We start from the raw sequence: 21,939 nt of genomic DNA, 5'->3' as shown, positions 1-21,939 counted from the left end.
ACAAGTCCCTTCATATCCTTTGACAATTTATCAATTGGGGAAAGATTTGTATTTTTACAAATGTGACTGTTCTCTATATATTTTAGAAATGAGGCCTTTATCAGAGACACTGACTGTAAAAATTCTTTCCCAGCTTTCTGCTTCCCTTCTAATCTTGATAGCATTGGCTTTGTGTAAAAACTTTTTAATTTAATGTATTCAAAATTATCCATTTTGCATTTCATAATGTTCTCTATCTCTTGTTTGGTCATACATTTTTCTCTTCTCCATAGATCTGACAGGTAAACTATTCCTTGCTCTCCTAATTGCTTATAGTTTCACCTTTTATGTCTAAATTGTGTACACATTTTGACCTTATCTGGGTGTACAGTATAAGATGTTGGTCTATGCCTAGTTTCTGCCATACTGTTTTCCCAGCAGTTTTTGTTAAATAGCGAGTTCTTATCCCAGAAGCTGGAGTCTTTGGGTTTATCAAACAGTAGATTACTATAGTCATTGTTTACTTTGTCTTGTATATCTAACCTATTCCACTGATCTACCACTGTTAAGCCAGTACCAAGTAGTTTTGATGATTGCTGCTTTATAATACAGTTTTGCATCTGATTCGGCTAGGCCACCATCCCTTGCAGGGAAATACAATTTCTTTCTGCCTCTTACTCCCTGATGAATTTCATTGCTCTCTTCTGGGCACATCACTCTACAGGTTTCATGGTTTCTCATGGGCAAATTATTCCTACTATTGAATTCTGAGCTTCATCTCTTCAGGGTCCCCAGCCAGTCATAACGGGATGTGTGCCTCACCCTACTGAGGGCAATTTGATAGTTTTTTAGTCATAGCCAGACTACACTCAGCTAGCCAGTGCTGGGCATAGTGCCTCAAGGCCAAAATTAAATCTTTTGACCCTTTATCTTGAGCCAAGATCACAGTCTTTTTACCTTGATTTAGGATTAAAACTTTCTTAGATCCATTTTGATCTGGCATGCAAATTAATTTGAACCAGAACAAAAGGTAAGAGAGAAAACCCAAGTCTTTGTTATCTAGCAATCATTTCTAGGTTTTTAATGTATATCTGTCAGCGACAACAGGAAAAAAACCAAACATCTTGCTATCTACCTAATTGAAGATTGGATCTGGATTCACGATTTCATTGAGCCCATATTGGGTTGAGACCACAATTTAAGAAGCACTGAAGGAATCACAAGTAGAAAAAAGAAGCTCCTGGATGTGGAGTTACGCAATTCAATTATCTAGGCTCTAATTTGTCCCGGGGAGGCTTTAAATAGCTAGGTCTTGTAGAAAGAGCCAAAATTTTAAGAGCTGGAGACAGAAGAAGCAGTGTCCAACAGTCAAGTAAGAAGCCAGATCTTCACCTATGGTGAAGATGAGAATTTTCTCCTTTCACTTCCCCAGCTCTCTCTCACTTCTCACACACATTGGTCATGATGTTCATCAGCAGAGATACAACCCACAAGAAGATACCCTATCCAACACCCAGAGAGTCATTTTGAGAATTCCAGGTATAGCTAAAGGAAACAATCTCCAGACAAACACTGATACAAAAAGATAGTCCCATGAAACTGGAAGAAACTTCACAAAACATGATCCCTGACCCTAATAGCAGAGAAGAAATAAAAAACTTTCCCTGACAATGGAAAGTTGAATTTCACAAAGTCCGTCATAAAGAAAGAAGTTTGAGGGACTAGAGAGGAATGAAAGACCTTGACCACAGGGGATCCTGACCTGTGTGTATCACTACTTTTGTGCCTTATGAATATGTCCTGTTCTCATAGGTACTGCATATATTATTAACTCCATGCTTTGTGGCTCTGGTTTTACTTAACCATTTTATCAAATGCCTTTGCTATGAGTTTATTGAATCTTCTGGCTAACTGTTAAGAGGAAGCACATTGATGAGGAGCGCATGAATTATAGTTTAAGAAATATATACCCTCAGGGTACCCTAGCTTCCATTTGGGGATACAAGCCACAGGCATTAGCAAGTTTGGGGATTAGATGGATATTTTTTTTATCTTTCCCTACTTCTGTTCTCTTTAAATATCTGCTATTTTTTCCTTGTTATAATCCATGTGCAGATTGAACCAATTATCTTCTTGCCACTACCTATATTCCTTACACTTCTCTCCAATGCACTGCAAAGTATTGAAACTTATTCCAAGTCAAACACTTCCCTTCTTATCCTAGGTGTATTAAGTTTGTTTGTGTAAAATCTTTTCCTGTAATCAAAATTACCTGCTTTATCTTTTGTAATTGCTTCTATCCCTTCTTTATTTAAGAATTCATCCCCTAATGGTCATCAATTAGAGAATGACTGAACAAACTGTGGTATGTGTTTTGGTGTAATAATATTGTGCTATAAGAAATGATGATGTAAACTATAAACTCCTTTATTCAGTCCAGGACTGCATTTTCCAAAAAACTTGGAAAGACTTACCTGAACTGATTCTAAGTGAAGTGAGTAGAACTAGAAAAACATTGTATATACAGTAACATCAAATTTGTACAATGATCAACTGTGAATGACTTAGTTTTTTGTTCTTCAGTCATGCCTGACTCTTCATGACCCCATCTGGGGTTTTCTTGACAAAGATACTGAAGCAGTTTACCATTTCCTTCTCTAGATTATTTTATAAATGAGGAAACTGAAGCAAACTGAGTTAAGTGGGTTAAGTGGCTTGTCCAGAGTTACACAACTAGTAAGTGTCTCAGGCAGGATTTGGACTCAAGTCTTCCCCACTCCAGGCCAGGCACTCTTATCTACTGTCTCACCTACCTGCCTCTGAATGACTTAGCTATTTCCAGCAATACAATGATCCAAGACAATTCTGAAGGACTTATGATGAAGAGTGATATTCACCTCCAGAAGAAGAGCTGATGGGGTCTGAATACAGACTGAAGCAGATTTTAAAAAAACTTTTCCTTTTTGTGTTTTCCTTCACAACATAACTAATATGGAATGTCTGCACATGCATAACATATCAAATTGCTTGCCTTCTCATTGAGGGAGGAAGAAAATTTGGAGCTCAAAATTTTTAAAACTGGATATTAAAAATACTTCTATATAATTGGAAAAAATGAAAAGCTTGAAAATCAAAGTTAAAAAATTAATTCATCCCCTACTCATAGCGGTATAAGGTATGCATTCTATCTACTTCTCCAGTGCATTGCCTGGCACAGAGTAAGTGCTTAATAAATGATTTTAAATTTTTTTATGTTACGTTCTTTAATATTTAGGTCACATATCTCTTGAATTTCTTATACTATGTGGCATAAGAAATTAGTCCATTTCCTTCTCTAGTGGATTATCTCTAGTGAAGTATCTCTGATGTATGTTGGATATCCAAGATATATAAACAGACATATGAGCAAAGATCTTTTTCAGCCCCAAGAGATAAGAGGTCAAAGGAAATTAATAGAAAAGAGTTGCGAGAAGACAATAATACTAGGCCCAAGAGGAGACCAGATTCCTTGCAAATACCCCAGTTAAACTCTAAAAATGCACCAGAAAGAATGATAAGGAAAACCTATAAACTCCTTTATTCATTCCAGGACTGCATAAAAAGACAGAATACTGTCCAGGTCCTCAGTAGACGCTAGAAGGGTCGTGCCTCAAAAGTGGTAAGGGAAGTTGGAAGTGGGGAGGATTGGGGAAGAAAGAGTGAACAGGAAGGGACGTGTCAAACCAGCTTTGAGCTGTGAGACTAAAGCTTTTTTCTCTTTCCCAGACTAATAATTTTCCACCAAATTTCTGACAGCCTTCTTTATGTGTTTCATTCAGTGAACATTTGTTGGGCACCTACTAGGATGGAGACATCGTACTGGGTGCCAACGAAGCCCCAGACAAAATACTCCTTGGCTTCTAAGCTGGGAGAGATGAGCTGCCCGGTGGCTGCAGACAGCTGGCAGCGGAGGACCCTGGAGGATCCTGTCTGCCACATAGGCAAGGTCCGAGTCAAAGAGGCAAGGGAAGCCCTGAGGGGAAGTGCTGGGGCGGGGGTGCCCTCTGCGTGACAGGGTGCCCTCGGGGAGGTGTGCAGCCTTTCCAGCTCTTGTCCGTGCAGACTGTCCCTGTGGTGCTGCCCGTGACGGGAGAAACGGGGCCGCTACGGGAAGAAATCAGCGGACCGCCGTGCCAGGATGAGCACGCCCGCTCAGGGATGGAGCACAGCCTGTTTAAGCTGAAGGCAGCGTCGCCGCGGTCTGTCCTGAGCGGGCGGCGCCAGTCCGGGAGAGCTCCCCGCTGCTGCCACTCGGGGCGAGAACACGCCAGGGTTTTCCCACCCGCGAGGTGAAGGCAGCAGCAGGCATTCCACACGTTGTGCACGACACCCACAGGGATCCTCGTGCTGGGGCGGATTTGTATGCATGTGAGAGGGAGCGAACAGGAGACCGCTGCCCGGGCACCCTCCCCTCGACCATCAAGGCTCCGATGCCAAGGAGTCCACAGACTTAGCATCGTCTCGTCTGGAACCAGAAAAAGAAAGTGCGTCCCAGCCGCAGACTCAGACTGTCGGGCCAAGGGGAGAAAGGGCGGGGTCGGAGGGGGCGGGGTCGGGGAGGGAGGGGAGGGGCGCCACGTGGAGGGCCGCGGATTCTCGGAGGCCGCTTACGCCGGAGCCGCGGACGCTCACGCTACGTCCGCCGCTTGGCCTGCGCCGCTGGCGTAAGCTTCCCTCCCGGCGGGACGTCGGCTGGCGGGGGAGGGGCGGCCGGGCGCGCTCTAAGAATCGCGCCTCTACGTGGACTCGGAGCAGACGTCGCCGGCGCCTGGAGGGAGCAGCGGCCCCGCGGCGGAGGTGGCCTGCGGCCCGAGGAGCCGGGTAAGCAGGCCGCCCAGAGGGGCGGGGACCGCGCGTCTGGACCGGGGCCCCCGTACGTGTGGCCGGGCGGGGATGGGGGGAAGGTGAGAGGACCGGGGAGGAGGCAGGAGGGGAAAGGCGCGGGGGCGCTGCCGCAGGCCCACACGCGGCCCCGGGGTCCTGCCGGAGGTCGGCATGGGTGTGTGCCCGCGCTGGGAGGCAGGTGCGCCCGTCGGCGGCCGCCGGAGCGGCGGGAGGAAGGTGGGGTCGTGGTACCCGGGGAGCGCCGGGCTCCTGCCGCCGCCTGGTGCCCCCGGTGCGGCGCCGCGCAGCCCTCCGCGTCGGCCGCTGCGGGAGCCGGCCGTCCCCGGGCTTTGTTTATTTACTTTTCTTTAGTCGAATCCCATCCCCATCCCCCTCCCCCTCCATTCTTGTCCCAGCCAAGGGTCATCCGAGAGAGGATGTGAGCGGAGGGCTGGGGATGCGAAGAGAGGTTGGAGACAGCCCCGACCTCTGGGAGCGCACGTCCCGGTGGGCTGGCAGGTGGGAGGGTGGGTACGGAGAGCAGCAGGGCTGGGCGGCCCGGGGCAGCTTCCGACTGCCCGAAAGTGTGAGCCTGAGCTCCTGCAGAGCTTGGGCTGCCTTCCGTCGAAGAGCCCGACCCTGTGGACCCGGCTGTCGTGAAGCTTTCTTGGCGAAGACACTGGAGCGGTTTGCCGTTTCTTTCCCCGGTGGATCAGGGCAGACAGTTAAGTGACTTGGCCAAGGTCGCACAGCTGTTGAGTGTGTGAGGCCTGACTCCAGACCCAGAGCTCTATCCGCTGATCCATCTGACACTCTCCCTCCCCCCCCCAGCTCCCCGCCCCTTCTTCCATCTAAGTAGTAACCAGGTAATTTGGCTTTAGCGTCTGTGATCAGACAGAATCGGGGCTCATTCAGGGGGGTATTGCCTGGCATATAGATAGTAAAGGCTTAATAAATGCTAGTTATCTCACTGCCAAAGGAAACCAGTTATATTGAAGATAATTATTGAAAATATATCTGTGAAAAAGTTGACTGAAAAAGGAAACCCATTATATTGAAATATAGTTATGTAACTTTAGGAAATATACATACATATCTACATGTAAATAATGAACAGACTCCAGGAACAGAGAGAAAGGATGCTGAGAAGGGAAGGCACTAAAGGGAATAGAAAGGAGGCAAGGAAAGGCCTCATGAAGTTGGTGGTATTTGAGTTGAATCTTGGATGAAGTCAGGAAAACTAAGGTGGAGGTGAGGGGGCCAAGGATTATTTTAGGAATGGGAGGTAGCAAGTATAAAGGTTTGAAGATGGGATCTATTATCTATTTCAGAGGTATCGAGAATATTATCTATTCCAGAAACTACAGCAAGCCATGGAAAATTATTTGTGGCATGTAGGATAGAAAGGCTCTTAGCTGCATTTTGTTGTGTTTTTTTTTAAATCCCTTTGAGTAGTTACATTTATCTTCAGAGGTTTTTCCATAATGTGACACTTATACTGAGTGTTTTTATGACAAGGTTGGGAGTGAAATACTATGTTTAAGTCACTGAGATAAGATCATTTTGTTTTGAACTCCTAAAGAATAGAGTTGAGAAATAGTCAACTTAGTCAAAATATCAAAAATTGTTTGCTAGAAGTAAATTGAGTTCAAATACCTTTTGTTCCAAGGGAACCAGCCATCTGCTTTAAGTAGACTTGAGACTAAGGGCATCTTGTACAATGCCCTCATTTTACAGTTGGGGGAACTGAGGCCCCAAAGTGGGATGGTAGTAAAGTAGTAGTAGTAGTAATGGTGAAGGGTAGGGTAAGGGTAGTAAAGTGAAGGTCCAGCTCCACACCGAGGCTCCAAAACTCCTCTTTCACCGCTATGTCTACTATATCTATATTGCATTGCGGAAATTTAAGGATTTCAGTCTGTCAGAACATGGTGTATTGGAAAGAGCACTGGCTGGTGAGAGTTAGATAGCTTTTGGTTCAGCCTTAATGTCTTTCTAGTCCTGTAACTTTGGGCAGTGAACCTCCCCATGGCTCATTTTTTAATGTAATTTTATTTTTGTTCAAATGCTGCAAATGTACCTTTTTTACCTTTTCGTTTCTCCTCAAAAAGAGAGAAAAACAAAACCTTTGTAACAAATATATATAATCACACATAAATTCTGGCATTGGCTAAGGCTTATTTGCTTTACCTGAAAAATGAGATTAAGAAGCAGTGTAGTCTGAGGCAGCGTCTTGAGGAGTCACTTTTAGAGTGGGTCTGATATATCTAGGCACATCCTGTAAGCTCTCTCTTCCACACGCCACCAGGGTGGCAGATTTCAGTTTCAGTAAAGAGTCACAACTTCAGATTGGTAGAGGTTACCAGGAACTCCCTCACTGATGAAACCATGAGTGTTCACCCAGAAAGCCTCAAACCAGGTCTCTCATACTGCCTCTCTAGCCTGGCAGGGTTCACTCAGCAACTATTTATTAGCTGACTGATATGTGAGGGGCGAGGGGGAACATGGATGGAAAGGGTGTTCCCTGCTCTCAGGGAGGCCTGCATTTTAGGAGGGGCTTGGGACACCTGGATGTGTTCCCAAATCTGCCATACTACAGTTACTCTAGTGCAGAAGGGAAAAGCAGAGGACAGGCCAAAAGTGCTCTTCAAGTCTGAAGACTCCTAGATGGCATTTTTTATCTTTGTGTTTTTGAGCACATAGCACACTATTTTTATTTTTTAATCACAGAAATTTTGTGTTGAGAAGGACTTCACAGACCATCTAGATGAACCATACCTGAACAAGGAGCCCCTCAATGACATCCTCAACAAGTGGTCTGTCAGCTTTCTATTGGTTACTTCAGATGAGGAAGAATACAGAAAAGAATGGCCACTGGAGGGTGGGGGACCAGGGACGGTTTGACTGTCAGATTGCTGATGGTAGGGCTAGAACTTGAAAAGGGTTAGGTTTCCAAGAGCTGGAGCTGAGATTTGGGAGGAAGGGCTTTTTAGGCATAAGTGATGGGGTGAGCAAAGGTAGGGTGGAGGCACAGTGTGCAGAGTCTTTGTATTCTTGTTTGACTGGAGTTTAGCACCTGTAAAAGGATCAGTTGGAGATTATGATGGAAAGATAAAGAATGGATTTGAGCCAGACCTTGGAGGAAGAGAATTTCATTTAAAGAGGTAGAGAGAATGTTTAAGTATAGAATATACCAGGACCAGTAAAGAAATGGAAATTATTTAAGTAGGAGTCTCCTGTTTCTGTTCAAGCTGAGATGTGCGTTGCCTTTGTTCAGTTGCCCCTTGTCTTCTGCCGTGGGTCCAAAGTAGTTTATAAGTGTATATTTCACTATCCCTTAAGCAGGGAATTTCTTAAACTTCTGTATGCCACATAGTGGACTGGGTCCTGAAGATACAAAAATGAAAATGATGTCGTATAGAATGACCGTACTTCTGTAGTAGGTTGAAGGGGCAGAGTGGAGAAAGATGGCCAGAGAACAAGCAGTGAGCTAAGAGGGATCAGTACTTGTGAAAGGCTTAAAACATCATTGTGTCTTGTCCCTGCACTGTTGTGACCCAGTACATTGATTGGGAAGCAGCAGAGCCACCAGGTCACGTAACCTAGGATGATTGAAGGGACCCAGGCTGTAGTTTGTCTATTTAGTTATGATTGCGGGAAGTAGAAATTCTAATATGGAGGGAAAGAACAATTACTTAGAGAGTAATCTTAGCTTTGACTTGTCCATTATGCACTTTTCCCTATGCTTAGGTCATTTAGCTTAACTAGTTACTACATGGTGTTAATTAGGGAATCATACATTTTGTCGCTAAAAACAGTTTGCAGCCCTCTAATCCAGGACTTGAAGACATGCTTGTTTTGCTTCAGAACTAACCTTCTCTCCTTTCCCTCCCAGCAATAGTAGCAATAGCAAAACTTTTTATTAGCTAGCTACAGTCTGTCTGACTTTCAGGGAAGGAAGAACAAAAGGAAGAGAAAAGGTTATTTATTTTTTTTAATAGGGCCTTGTTGTCTAACCTCAGGTTGAAATCTTAATTACCGTTGTCGAAAGTCTATAGAAGGATCTTAAAAAATACTCAGGAAAAGTGAAAAAGAGTCTTGCCAGTGGACATGGGAGTCATGTGTGGGGTAAATAGAGATTTCAGAAGGGACTTGCTGAAAGTCTTAGCCTAGTTCTAGTGAAATACCTTGTAAATGTAAGATGCCTTGTAAATGCAAGATTCAGCAAATACCTACTCCCAAGACTGGAGGAAAAACCCCCGAAGTGTTTGTCTTACCAAAAGTAAGAAGGTAAGATAGGTCACTAGTGTCAGTATTTTATATGTAGAGGAATAAAGCTCTGAAATTTCTGGGAATTCTAACATATTTTTTAAAAACTTATCTCTACTTATAACAAATTTGAGATATAAACAAATCTATGAAAGACTTTGAAAGGTCCTTTGTAGATACATTTTTGTTTCTAAAATGATTTTCTAAATTATAGTGTGCATAAGATCCTCATATTTAATGTAGTTATTGTGAAGTTTTTAGAAAATCAATATATAAAACTCAATATTCACCTCTAATAATTTTGTGACTCATTATTAGTATATATAAATAAGTTTACAGAGTTGTGATAAGTACATACATATGTTTTTGTGTGTGCTGCTTATTCATGATTTCATGTATTGTCAGTCATTGGCAGTTACATAATTCTCATTTTTAATAACCTTATAGTATTTTTTATTGTTAGTACACTCTAGTTTAGAGATTCATCTGGTAGGCATTTGTGTTGTTTCCAGTTTTTCAGATAATAGTTTACTAATTATGTCTGTTTAAAAATTATGACTAATGAAGCTACGAGGAATTGAATTTAAAGGAATGTGGACACCTTTTAGTGTTAGATCAACTTTGTCCTAAGTGACTGTTACATTTCCCTGGGAAACTGTGCCCTTCCTTCCTCAGGGTCTCAGCACATTTTTTGCTAACCCTTATCTCCTCATACCTATTAAAAAGTGTAAAACAGGGCAGAAGGCGGCTAACTCCTGTCCTCAGATTGTGGTCGTAACCCCATGTGGGTATTGGTATGTGTACGTTCCTCATATAGAAGCATATGTACTATGTATGGCTCTAATACTTCTCTGAATGACATCTCCTTGCTTTCCTGGACTTCAGTTTCTGCTTGTTTCCTTGTTGTTCCTTCCTTTTCTTGCCTTTCTCCCTCAATACCATCTTTTCCCTTCCACCTCCCCCAGCCTTTCTGAGCCTGACTTGGGTCTCTGTACTTAAGACCTGGCTTTTTTGTTGACCTTCTGCTCCAAAATCAGAGTATCCATACTTGTGGCCTAGGCCTGCAGATTTCCTGGATTTGAACCCATCCTTCCTAGGAATATTCTACCTGTTGGGCTGTTTGACTAATTGGACTCTGGATCCTGGGCACTTTTTGGCTGCCCCACTTGGTACCCACCTAGCATCAGTAATGCCTCGTTTTTTGCCACTTTACAAGAAGCAGAAACAGCCTAACAGAGGAAGAAACCATCAGCACTGTGGTAAAAATAAGGAAAGATAGTAACAAGAAACTGTAGAAAGTAGCCATTCTCCAAAAAGGACCTGAAGTTTAAAAAAAAGAAAGGGTGTAGAAGATACTATAGAAGATTCACTGGCTATATAACATGTCACATGAAAAGGTCCCATCAGTCTTATTTTAACTAAGCTTTGACTGTTAGCAGTTTCTCCTGCTTTCGATGCTTTAGTTTTTTCCACCTTAACTTTCTGAAAACTGAAGTTTTGCCAAGTTTGAGATAAACTTCTATCTTTTATATCATTTCTTGGCTTGGTTTGTGCATTTCTGAACATAGACCAATAATAACTAGCACTTATATATTACTTTAAAGTTCACAAAGTGCTTTACAAATGTTGTATTAGATCTCCACTTTAACTCTAAGAGGTAAGTGCTATTATTACCCCCATTTTATAGGGGAAGAAATTGAGGGAAATGGAGGTCAAATGCAAGGGCACACTGCTAGGAAGTCTCTGAGGCTGGATTTGAACTCAGGTCTTTTGGACTTAAGGTCCAGCACTTCATGACCTAAGAAAATTGAAGATCTGATACAAGGGAGGAGCTACAGATGATCTGCTCCTGCTAATAAGGTGAAGACCAGTATATGCGTGCTTCTGGTAAAACACCTGAAAGTGTTCAGCATTTGCAGTATTTGAAGGTAGCTCCCTAACACAGAGCCCCAGGTTCTGCTTCTTTTGTAATTCAGTATGATAACTAGTTGCTAATAGTGTCTGTGTTGGTCAGGCCAAAGTTCTTGCTGTTAGTCTTTACCTTTTCTTATAAATGTAAAGGCTGTGCGTTTGGAAAGCACAGGTGCACCTGGACTCTCAAGAACGGTGCCATTGGCACTGAACATCTGACTTAAGCATGTTATCCAGTTCACTTTTAATGATTACTGAAGAAATTGCTATCACAGCCTGCATGGAACTCAGTAAACAATTTCTCAGAAGATTTTGCCGCCTAGCACCCTGTTTCTTATACTTCTAGATTTTTAAAAGATCTCCAACTGTTTAATTTTTTTAACCTTGTTTCAATCCAAACCTTTATCATTAAGTGCCAGTATAACAAGGCACTGTGTCAGGGCTAGGGATACAAAGATGAACAGCATCTCTTCCCTTCAAGAAACTTACTGTTTTCTAAGTGACCCCTGACCTGTATTTAAAGAAGTCTAAACGGGAGCGTGAGGGAACAAAGTGACTTGGGAAAGTGGAACCAGAATCAAGGAGGAGAGGAGGGGTGGGAAGTTGTAGCAGATAAATAGAAATCTAGCCCTAGAGACTGTTCAGGAGACTTGAGTGCAACTCTGCCCCTTGACTTGTGATCTTGTGCAAATCACCTGCCCCTTCAGTGTCTCAGACAGAAAAGGGAATTTCTTCATTTGGAGTTCCTTCCTTTCAGGTGAAGTCATAAGCCTGATCAAAAACCAAAAAATAAAAACAAAAACAAACAAACCAAAGAAATGAAGGAAAAGGTGATTTGGGCTGGGATGAAGAGGGATGTGTATTACAGGAATGGAAGGGGAGCCTGGACAAATGCATGGTGGTTGGAAATAGCTGGACATGATCAGGTAATAAGTAGGAGTCTGGTTCGGTTGTAATGTAGAGTATATGAGGGGGGATTGTAGGAAATAAGACTAGAAAGTTAGGTTGGTGCCAGTTGTAGAGGAGCTGAAAAGTCAGACTAAAGATTCATGTCCTGAAAGCAGTGGGGAAACCATTCATGCCTTTGAGTTGGGGAATGAAAGGGTCAGACTTGCACATTTGGAAGACTTTGGGGTACTGCATGAAGGATAGGCTGAAGAGGGGAGAGATTTATTATTTAGGAGAGTTTCAATGGGTACTGTCCCTTCATCATTTTCTCTGTTTTGTATCACTTTAAAACATTTTTACTTTTTTTTTTTCTGTTGGAAAGGGTCAAAAATAATATATAAATTGGTGATTTTCAAGGGAAGAAATTCAGGCTGTCTCTAGTTATATGAAAAGATGTTTTAACCAATAACAATTAGAGAAATGCAGATTAAAGCATGAGGTTCTACCTCATATCCATCAAATTGGCAAAGCTGACAAAAAGAAGCATATTTTTTCATTTTTTCTCTGCCTTTTATAACGACAGTAACTATGAGATAAATGTCATTTTCATGTATTTATAACTTGTATAGATTTTAGAGAGCCCATTGTCTCCCTTTTGTTCATTTCTGGACCCTTGTCATTATTTGTTTAAATCATTCATCCAAGTTATGCACATTGCTGGGTTTATTCAATAGATTGCTTATCTAATACATATCATAATCTAAGCCAGGACTTCTAAACTTTTTCCACTCAGGACCTCTTTTCAAGTTTCTGCTGCATTTTTTGGCATTGTATGACCTGAGGGCATTCGAAGCACAAAGTGTGCATACTTTTATGTTTAGAGCCAAGGCTGCAGTGAAGTTGCATGATGCAGCATAGGCAAGCGTTACCTTCAGAAACACCTTGGATTCATTGTGCATTTGATTTTTGAAATTAATTTTTGGTTGTTGTGCAGTCAGAAACCTCTTACTCTTGCCATATGGAAAGCAATTGATCTAAGCAATACACATACATATATGTGTATGTATATGTGTGTGTGTGTGTGTGTGTGTGTGTGTGTATATAAACATTTTTATATAGAAACACATTTTTAAAATACATTTTGTTTTTTCAGTGTAAATCAAACCTTTTCATTTTGTGTATTTTACTAAGAAAATTTTCCTTTTTTGTGTCCCAGACACAGTACTTTGCAGAAGTAAATTGAAAGTGTTTTGAATTGAGTACTGTTAGGACAATATTATCTGCTATAAATGGCCAACTCTAATGTCTTGTCAGGGCAGGGAGGTAATCCTGGATTCTCAAAAACTATACCAGTGTACAAGTTCTGGCAGCTTCTACCAAGCTGGAAAGTTGGGTTTTTTTGTTTGTTTTGTTTTTGTAGTGCTTTATTTTGTGTGTGTTTGTTTATATGTCTATCAATAAGCATTTATTAAACACCTGCAACATCACAGGCATTGTGCTTGGCTATGAGAAGAAAAACTTAAAATCAAAACAGCACCTGCCCTTAAGGAACTTACATTCTACTGAGTCATCTCTAGCTTGATCTTAAGATGGTGAATTTCCCAGACTCAGCAATTCTTTTATTCTTTCTGAATAATATTTTATTCCCTCCTCCAATTACATGTAAAAACAATTTTTGAGGGGAGGAGCCAAGATGGCGGGGTAGAAAGACACACATATGCTAGCTCTGAACCCACAGCCCATAAAATATCTGTAAAGAAGAACTCCCAACAAATTCTGGAGCAGCAGAAGCCACAGAACAAATGAGCCGGCGAGATTTCTGTTCCAGAAAGACCTGAAAACCTAACACTTAAGGTCCATCGCACACCAGACAGGAGTGAAGCCCAGCCCTGCCTTGGCCATGCGGCACCAGGAGGAGCAGATCTGAGCAGGCTTCAGGGACAGAATCTCCAGTGGCCTCGCGGGTCCCTCCACCCACAGGTGACAAGGGTCAGTGAGAGAGTCTTTTTGGGTGGCTGAGACGGGAGTGGGGTGTCCCTGTGACTCGGGCCGCTTCAGGAGGCAGCAGAGGGACGGCAGCAGACAGGGGCTCCCCCAAGCAGGCAGGAGTTCGGATCCATTGTTGAAGGTCTCTGCATAAACCCCCTGAGGGAACTGAGCCCTCTGTGGCAGCCCTGCCCTGACCTGAGCACCTGAACTTAATCTCACACTGAATAGCAGCCCTGCCCCATGCCCAAAGCCCTGAGGCTTGGGAGCAGCATTTGAATCTCAGACCCCCAAGCACTGACTGGGTGGATCTGGAGGCAAGGTAGGTGTGGAAAGGAAACTCAGAAGTCAAGTCACTGGCTGGGAAAATGCCCAGAAAAGGGAAAAAAAAATAAGACTATAGAAGGTTGCTTTCTTGGGGAACAGATAATTCCTCCCTTCCTTTCTGATGAGGAAGAACAATGCTTACCATCAGGGAAAGACACAGAAGTCAAGGCCTCTGTATCCCACACATCCAAAATAAATATACCATGGGCTGAGGCCATGGAAGAGCTCAAAAAGGATTTTGAAAATCAAGTAAGAGAGGTGGAGGAAAAACTGGGAAGAGAAATGAGAGAGATGCAAGAAAAGCCTGAAAAGCAGGTCAACACCTTGCTAAAGGACACCCAAAAAAAATGCTGAAGAAAATAACACCTAGAAAAATAGGCTAACTCAATTGGCAAAAGAGGTTCAAAAAGCCAATGAGGAGAAGAATGCTTTCAAAAGCAGAATTAACCAAATGGAAAAGGAGGTTCAAAAGCTCACTGAAGAAAATAGTTTTTTCAAAATTAGAATGGAACAGATGGAGGCTAATGACTTTATGAGAAACCAAGAAATCACAAAACAAAACCAAAAGAATGAAAAAATGGAAGATAATGTGAAATATCTCATTGGAAAAACAACTGACCTGGAAAATAGATCCAGGAGAGACAATTTAAAAATTATGGGACTACCTGAAAGCCATGATCAAAAAAAGAGCCTAGACATCATCTTTCATGAAATTATCAAGGAAAACTGCCCTGATATTCTAGAACCAGAGGGCAAAATAAGTATTCAAGGAATCAACCGATCACCACCTGAAAGAGATCCAAAAAGAGAAACTCCTAGGAACATTGTGGCTAAATTCCAGAGTTCCCTGGTCAAGGAGAAAATATTGCAAGCAGCTAGAAAGAAACAATTCAAGTATTGTGGAAATACAGTCAGGATAACACAAGATCTAGCAGCTTCTACATTAAGGGATCGAAGGGCATGGAATAGGATATTCCAGAAGTCAAAGGAACTAGGACTAAAACCAAGAATCACCTACCCAGCAAAACTGAGTATAATACTTCAGGGGAAAAAATGGTCTTTCAGTGAAATAGAGGATTTTCAAGCATTCTTGATGAAAAGACCAGAGCTGAGAAGAAAATTTGACTTTCAAACACAAGAATGAAGAGAAGCATGAAAAGGTAAACAGCAAAGAGAAGTCATAAGGGACTTACTAAAGTTGAACTGTTTACATTCCTACATGGAAAGACAATATTTGTAACTCTTGAAACTTTTCAGTATCTGGGTTGTGGGTGGGATCACACACACACACACACACACACAGAGACAGAGAGCACAGAGTGAATTGAATAGGATTGGATCATATCTTAAAAAAATGAAATTAAGAGGTGAGAGAGAAATATATTGGGAGGAGAAAGGGAGAAATGGAATGGGGCAAATTATCTCTCATAAAAGAGGCAAGCATAAGACTTTTTAGTGGAGGGAAAAAGAGGGGAGGTGAGAGAAAAACATGAAGTTTACTCATCACATTCGACTAAAGGAAGGAATAAAATGCACACTCATTTTGGTATGAAAACCTATCTTACAATACAGGAAAGTGAGAGAAAAGGGGATAAGCAGGGTGGGGGAGAGGATGGAAGGGAGGGCAACGGGAGGAGGGAGCAATTTGAAGTCAACACTCTTGGGGAGGGACAGGATCTAAAGAGAGAATAGAAGCAATGGGGGCAGGATAGGATGGAGGGAAATATAGTTAGTCTTACACAACACGACTATTATGGAAGTCATTTGCAAAACTACACAGATATGGTCTATATTGAATTGGTTGCCTTCCAAAGGGAATGGGTGGGGAGGGAAGGATGAAGAGAAGTTGGAACTCAAAGTTTTAGGAACAACTGTCGAGTACTGTTCTTGCTACTAGGACATAAGAAATACAGGTAAAGGGGTATAGAAAGTTATCTTGCCCTACAGGACAAAAGAGAAGATGGGGAGAAGGGAAGGGAGGGATGATAGAAGAGAGGGCAGATTGGTGATTGGGGCAATTAGAATGCTCGTTGTTTTGGGGTGGGGGGAGGGGAGAAATGGGGAGAAAATATGGAACCCAAAATTTTGTGAAAATGAATGTTAAAAGTTAAATTAATTTAAAAAAAAACAATTTTTACCATTTGTTTCTTTAAAATCTTGAGTTCCAAATTCTCTCTCTTCCTCCTACCGTTCCCTCCTCTTTGAGATGGTAAGCAATTTGATAAAGGTTATTTATGTGCACTTATATAAAACATTTTCATATTAGTCAGAAGGAAGGAATGCTTCAGTCAGCATTCAGACTGTCAGTTCTTTCTATAGAGACAGATAACATTTTTCAGCATGGATCCTTTGGGATTGGTTTGGATCATTGTATTGTTGAGAATAGCTAAGTCATTCACAGTTGTTCATTGTATGGTATTGATGTTGCTCTGTACAGTCTTCTCTTGGTTCTGCTTACTTCACTCTGCGTTGGTTTATGTAAGTCTTTCCAGGTTTTTCTGAAATCATCCTGCTCATCATTTCTTATAGTACGGTAGTACTCTGTTACATTCATATATCGCAACTTACTCAACCATTCCCCAGTTGATAGGTATCCCCTCAATTTCCAATTCTTTGTCACCACAAAAAGAGTTGCTATAAATACCCTTGTACAAATAGATCCTTTTTCCTTTTATAAATTTTGTAGCCCATTGAGCATAGTTCCAAATTCCTCTCTGCAATGGTTGGATCAGTTCAAAACTCCACCAATAGTGTCCCTGTTTTTCCACATTGTCTCCAACATTTATCATTTTCCTTTTCTGTTATGTTAGCCAATCTGATAGATGTGAGATGGTACCTCAGAGTTGTAGTCATTTGTATTCTTTAATCAATAGTGATTTAGAGTATTTTTTCATGTGATTATAGATAATTTTGATTTCTTCATCTGAAAACTGCCTGTTTATATTTAACTGCTTTTCAGTTGTGTAATGACTTGTATTCTTAAACATTTGACTTGGTTCTCTATATAGTTGAGAAATGAGGCCTTTATCATAGATACTTGCTGTAAAAATTTCCCTTCAGTTTTCTGCTTTCCTTCTAATTTTGGTTGCGTTGGTTTTATTTGTGCCAACTCTTTTTAATTTAATGTAATCAAAATTATCCATTTTGTAAACAAGCTAGAGAGTTTTTTGAGTTTATTCCTGGTAGTCTATTGTGTGAGCACCAGCCTAGCTAAGTGAGGAGAGCTTCATCTCCATTAAATTAGTTGCTTAAGTACTGAATGTTTTGACCACAGTAAATATCGCCCTCAGTCTTGCCTGTCTCCCTTTTAGTTATGCAGTGAGGGGAGTGGAGTGTTAGCTAAAGAGAGCAGAGCATGCCAAGAGCCACAGTTTGTAGACAAACTGCTAGTTTGTCTAGTGAATGTGTGCTTCTGGAGAAACGCAACCCCATGCATATTGACCTTCTCCTTATAAGAGAAGCCAGAAGACACAATAGTGGCTCAAAGTATCTTCTTTGAGAGATAAATGAAATGTGTTCTGTCATCTTCCAAAAGTGAGCAAGAAACAAATTTTCAGTGTTCTTGGTCATCTTACCTTTTGCCTGGTTCTTGACAACAAAAGCCGGATAGATCAAAAAGAAGATAATTGGGGGAGTATTTGTACCAAGATTAGCAGCACATGAATTAATAGAGAAAGAGCCTTTATACCAAGGCAGCATGTACTTTTCTGTGCTTGGTGACTTGAATGCAAATGTGGGCATAGAGGAAGATGGCCCCCAAAATGTCAAAAAGTGATGCTCAGGATAAGAAAATGAGGCTACTCAAAAGCCTAGAGCCTGTGTACTGCACATATGTTCTTGACAGTTGGAAGACTTTATCATGTCAAGAACAAATATCACCAAAAATGAAATTGATTATATCTTCCTGGAGATAAGATGTTAATATTGTGATGAGTTTTCTCAAAATCAGTATTCTCTGTTCAGTCAGATTATTAGCTAGGCACAGCCAATACCAGATTAGAGGAAAGAATACAGGTGAGAAGACTATGATTATGGCACCTCCACCCCAACCTGTTTAATGAACTCAAAAAAACCCAACATAAATACTGCCTAAAGGAGTTTAATAGTTAAAAGAAGTCACCATAGTTAGGAGCTAAGACACCACCACTGTTCCTCTTTGCCCAGCGGAACAACATGACATCCAAGGGCAACACAGATTGAGAGTGCAAGGTCATTTGTAAATGACCTTTATGAAGCAGCAAGAAGACAGAAAATTAGAATGGTATCGCCCTAGCCCTAAATGAGCACGTTCTGCCTCCCACTCTAACCCTAAATGTCTCTGACTCTAACTATAAAAATCTCCATCTCTAACCCTAACCTTAAATGCCTCTGACTCTAAGCCTAACTCTGCCCAGAACACTGAAAAGGCATTAAAGGGCAAATAATGTGGTAGAAAGTTTGGTGTGAGATTTAACCAAACTAGGAGAACCCTAAGTCATTTATAAGTACGCATAGAAGGAGGACAACAATTATATGTGAAACAGTAGCTATCTTTTGCTATTTTTATGGTTATCTATATACTTTTCATTGTCAATAGTGGAATCATTACAACTGCCATCTCAGTACCCAGTATTCTATGTAAAGAGATGACAGTGTCACTGTCCTGTGTTTGGCCTTCCTATCTCTACCCTCTCCCTTCCTCCATCTAGCCACCTTTCTTGCTGCTGCCATGCTAGTCTTCTTGTATATCTCAGAGTGGTGGTGTTACTCCTCTAATTAAAAATCTTCCCTATTAGTGACAGAGTAAAATTAAAATTCCATTGTCTAGCATTCAAAGCCCTTTACAATTTGGTGACACCAAAAGGCCTTCTAGCCTTTTCCTGCTTCCTCTCCTTGGGATACTCTATGCTGTAACCACACTGACTACATCCTGTCTTCCATATATGCCCTGACCCTTTCTTACTTCTTGAACATTGCCATGGTCCTCCTCTTGCTGCTTATTTAATTAGTGCCCATCCTTGATTTTTTTTATTTTTATAATTGCCTACAATTTTCTTTTTAGTCTTATTTTTATTGATATCTTTTGTCATGATATCACCTTCATGCTTTAGGTTTGGGCTGAACTGGATAACCTCTCAGATTTGCTTTAACTTATGATCTGATCATCCTTTAATCTGAATTTGCCTCCATTTTGGAATTGGATCCAGAAGTGGGGGAAGGGGGCATAGAAGATCTGTTAATTCTTGCTCATCTCTAAGATTCATCTAAGCGCTGCTCTCTGGGATGGCTGGGAATGAAGCAGCAGGATGAGATGCTTGTCCCGTGAAGAGGTTTAGGAGGAGGAACCAACCTGTGACAAACTTTTCTTTTTTGTTTTTCTTTGTCTAAAATAAATAGAACCTGAGATAATTTGGATCACTCAAGCCACTCAGAATGTTGAGTCATATCATTAGCAGCTCTGGCTTTCGGCCCTTCAGTCAGTGCCTCCTCTCCAGGATTCGATCCACAGTTGGTTCCGGACCAGGTATGTATTGTAATCTCAGAGTCAGGTGGGGTTTCAGGGAGAGAGAGACTGGAGGGGAAATTCAGAGGAAAGGAGAATTTCCATCACCCTTGGAGACCTCCCTGCTCTACTTCTGTTCCTTTTCTTCATTTCCGGTGGATTCTCTGTAAGATTTCCCACAACAGCTGTTCCAAGTTCCTTTCTTTAACACCTCCCATCCCCGAGGCTCTGTTTTGGGCCATCTTGGTGAGTAGATGACCTTGCCTTCTACTTCACTGAGAACACCAAAATTATCCACAGGGCCACAGAATTTTATTAGAATTGGAAAGGTCTCTACTAACCATTTAGTCCAAACCATACCCCAAAAAGAATTCCCAATACAACATACCTAATAAACAGTCATTTGACCTTTACTTGGATCCCTTCAGTGAAGGGAATACACTACCTCCTGGGTCAGCCTAGTCTACCTTTTGACAATGCTAATAGTTAGCATAAGAGTATATAAATTTCCCTTTTTCTGACTTTCAGTGATTGATCCTAGTTCTTCCTTCTGTGACCAGACAGATCAAGATTAATCCCTATTCCATTCTACAGTCTTGAAATGCTTGCTCACAGATATGGTGTCCTCCCTAAACATTTGTAGTTTTTGCATACCTAATTCTGATATGGTATATAGACTTAAAGCCCTTCACTGTCCTCATTGCCTTTCTTCTGATGCTAGCTTGTCAGTGGTCTTCCCAAACTCTAATGTTCAGAGCAGAATACCATATTCCAGCTATTCTTGAAAACTCTCATAGAAAGTGCAGAGGGGCTAAAAGCCCCTCATTTTTGGAAACTGCTCTACCTCATCGAAGCTCAGGATTTCATTCATTTTTCAGCTGTCTTGTCCTACTTTTTATTCATTGAATCCTAGAATTTAGGAGTTGGAAGGCATCTCATTGCCATCTGGGCCAACTCATACACCTGTAACATAGTCATCCATCCTGTGCTTTCACACATCAGAGCAGGAAGCTTCTGACTTTCTCAGTAGTTGCAGTTGTTAAGAAGTTTTCCTCGTGTGTAGCCCGAATTTGCTTTGCAGTTCTTACTGATTGCTCTGGATTCTGCTCTCTGGAATGAAACTGAACAAAGCTAATCTTTCATCCACAGGACAGTCTTTCAGATTCTTAGCTATCATGTCCCCCTGAATCTTCTCTTCTGGCTAAAGATGCCTTGTTCCTTCCAGTCTTTGTATGATACAGACTTATGACATGCAGGGAAGAACCCAGAGCAGTAGGTGATGTGAGATCATAAGAGTATCAAGTTGAAGGAACTAGGCATGTCTAACTTGAACTAGGGAGTTCACCAAAATCTTTTTTTTTTCTCTAATACAGACTGTCTCTCCCATCTATTATGAACTCATTCATTTCCCATACTACACTTGTAAAGTCTCCCTGGGTTTTCTTTTATCCTTTCTTGTTTGCTGTACTCTCAGAAGATACGATTGTCCTTCTTGAAAAGGCTAAAGTCTTTTATTTTATCTTCCGTTTCCTTTTGGAGTTTATTCCTTGGATCATTCTCTTTTCCACTGTCATCTTCAGTTTCTATCATCTGTCAGTTTCTTCAGCCATAAAGGCTTCCCCTTTATGGGTAAACAGGCTAATCATCTGTACTTCCTTCATCCTTCATAAGAAATGCCTTCCCTTGCCCCTCCCATCTCCTCAAACTCTCATGTATCTCTTCTCTCTTTTATTACTTAATTCCTAAAAAAGTAGTTTATGCTCATTATCTCCTACAAGGCTTTATAATTTGGCCTCCTACCACTCTATTGAAACAGTTCTCACTAATTGACCTCTTAATTGCTAAATCTAGTGGCCTTTTCTTAGTCTTTATCCCTCTTGACCTTTTATTAGTATTAATACTGTTGACCACCCCTTCCTCTTAGATGCTTTCTCCTGATTTGGCTTCTGTGATACTGCTTTCTTCTTGTTTTCCTACTTTCCTTATTTTTCTTTCAGCCTACTTTATTGATTCATTATCTCCTTCTGTCCCCCTATTTGTGAGTATTATCAGAGGTTTTTCCTGTTCTGAGTCCTTTTCTTTCTCTACAGTCTCTCCCTTAATGATCTTGTTCACTCACGGTAGGTTTAATAATTACCTCATTCATAGGATTTCCGAAAACAATATTTCTTTTTTTGTGTGTGTCTTTTATTTTGCTTTTTTCTCAATACATGTAAAAAATTTTTAACATCCATTTT

At 41.4% G+C, this 21,939-nt stretch overlaps 1 protein-coding gene across 4 annotated transcripts in view; it reads left to right on the top strand.

Annotated features, from left to right (window-relative positions):
* Positions 1 to 4,755: 4,755 nt before the first annotated feature.
* Positions 4,756 to 21,939, top strand: part of ALDH18A1 (aldehyde dehydrogenase 18 family member A1) — a 63,072-nt gene continuing 45,888 nt past the window's right edge. For 2 of the 4 annotated variants that reach the window (XM_072626188.1, XM_072626184.1), the window contains exons 1-2: positions 4,756 to 4,839; positions 19,597 to 19,723. In XM_072626188.1, the coding sequence (XP_072482289.1) occupies positions 19,633 to 19,723 (91 nt within the window). In that variant the 5' untranslated portion in view covers positions 4,756 to 4,839; positions 19,597 to 19,632. Of the gene's footprint in view, positions 4,892 to 19,596; positions 19,724 to 21,939 lie in introns of all 4 variants that reach the window. The other 2 variants (XM_072626189.1, XM_072626192.1) reach the window with 2 other exon arrangements.

This window comes from Notamacropus eugenii, chromosome 1 (genome assembly GCF_028372415.1).
Source record: "Notamacropus eugenii isolate mMacEug1 chromosome 1, mMacEug1.pri_v2, whole genome shotgun sequence".
Taxonomy (NCBI): Eukaryota; Metazoa; Chordata; class Mammalia; order Diprotodontia; family Macropodidae; genus Notamacropus; species Notamacropus eugenii.
This window is presented reverse-complemented; position numbering and strand designations above follow the sequence as displayed.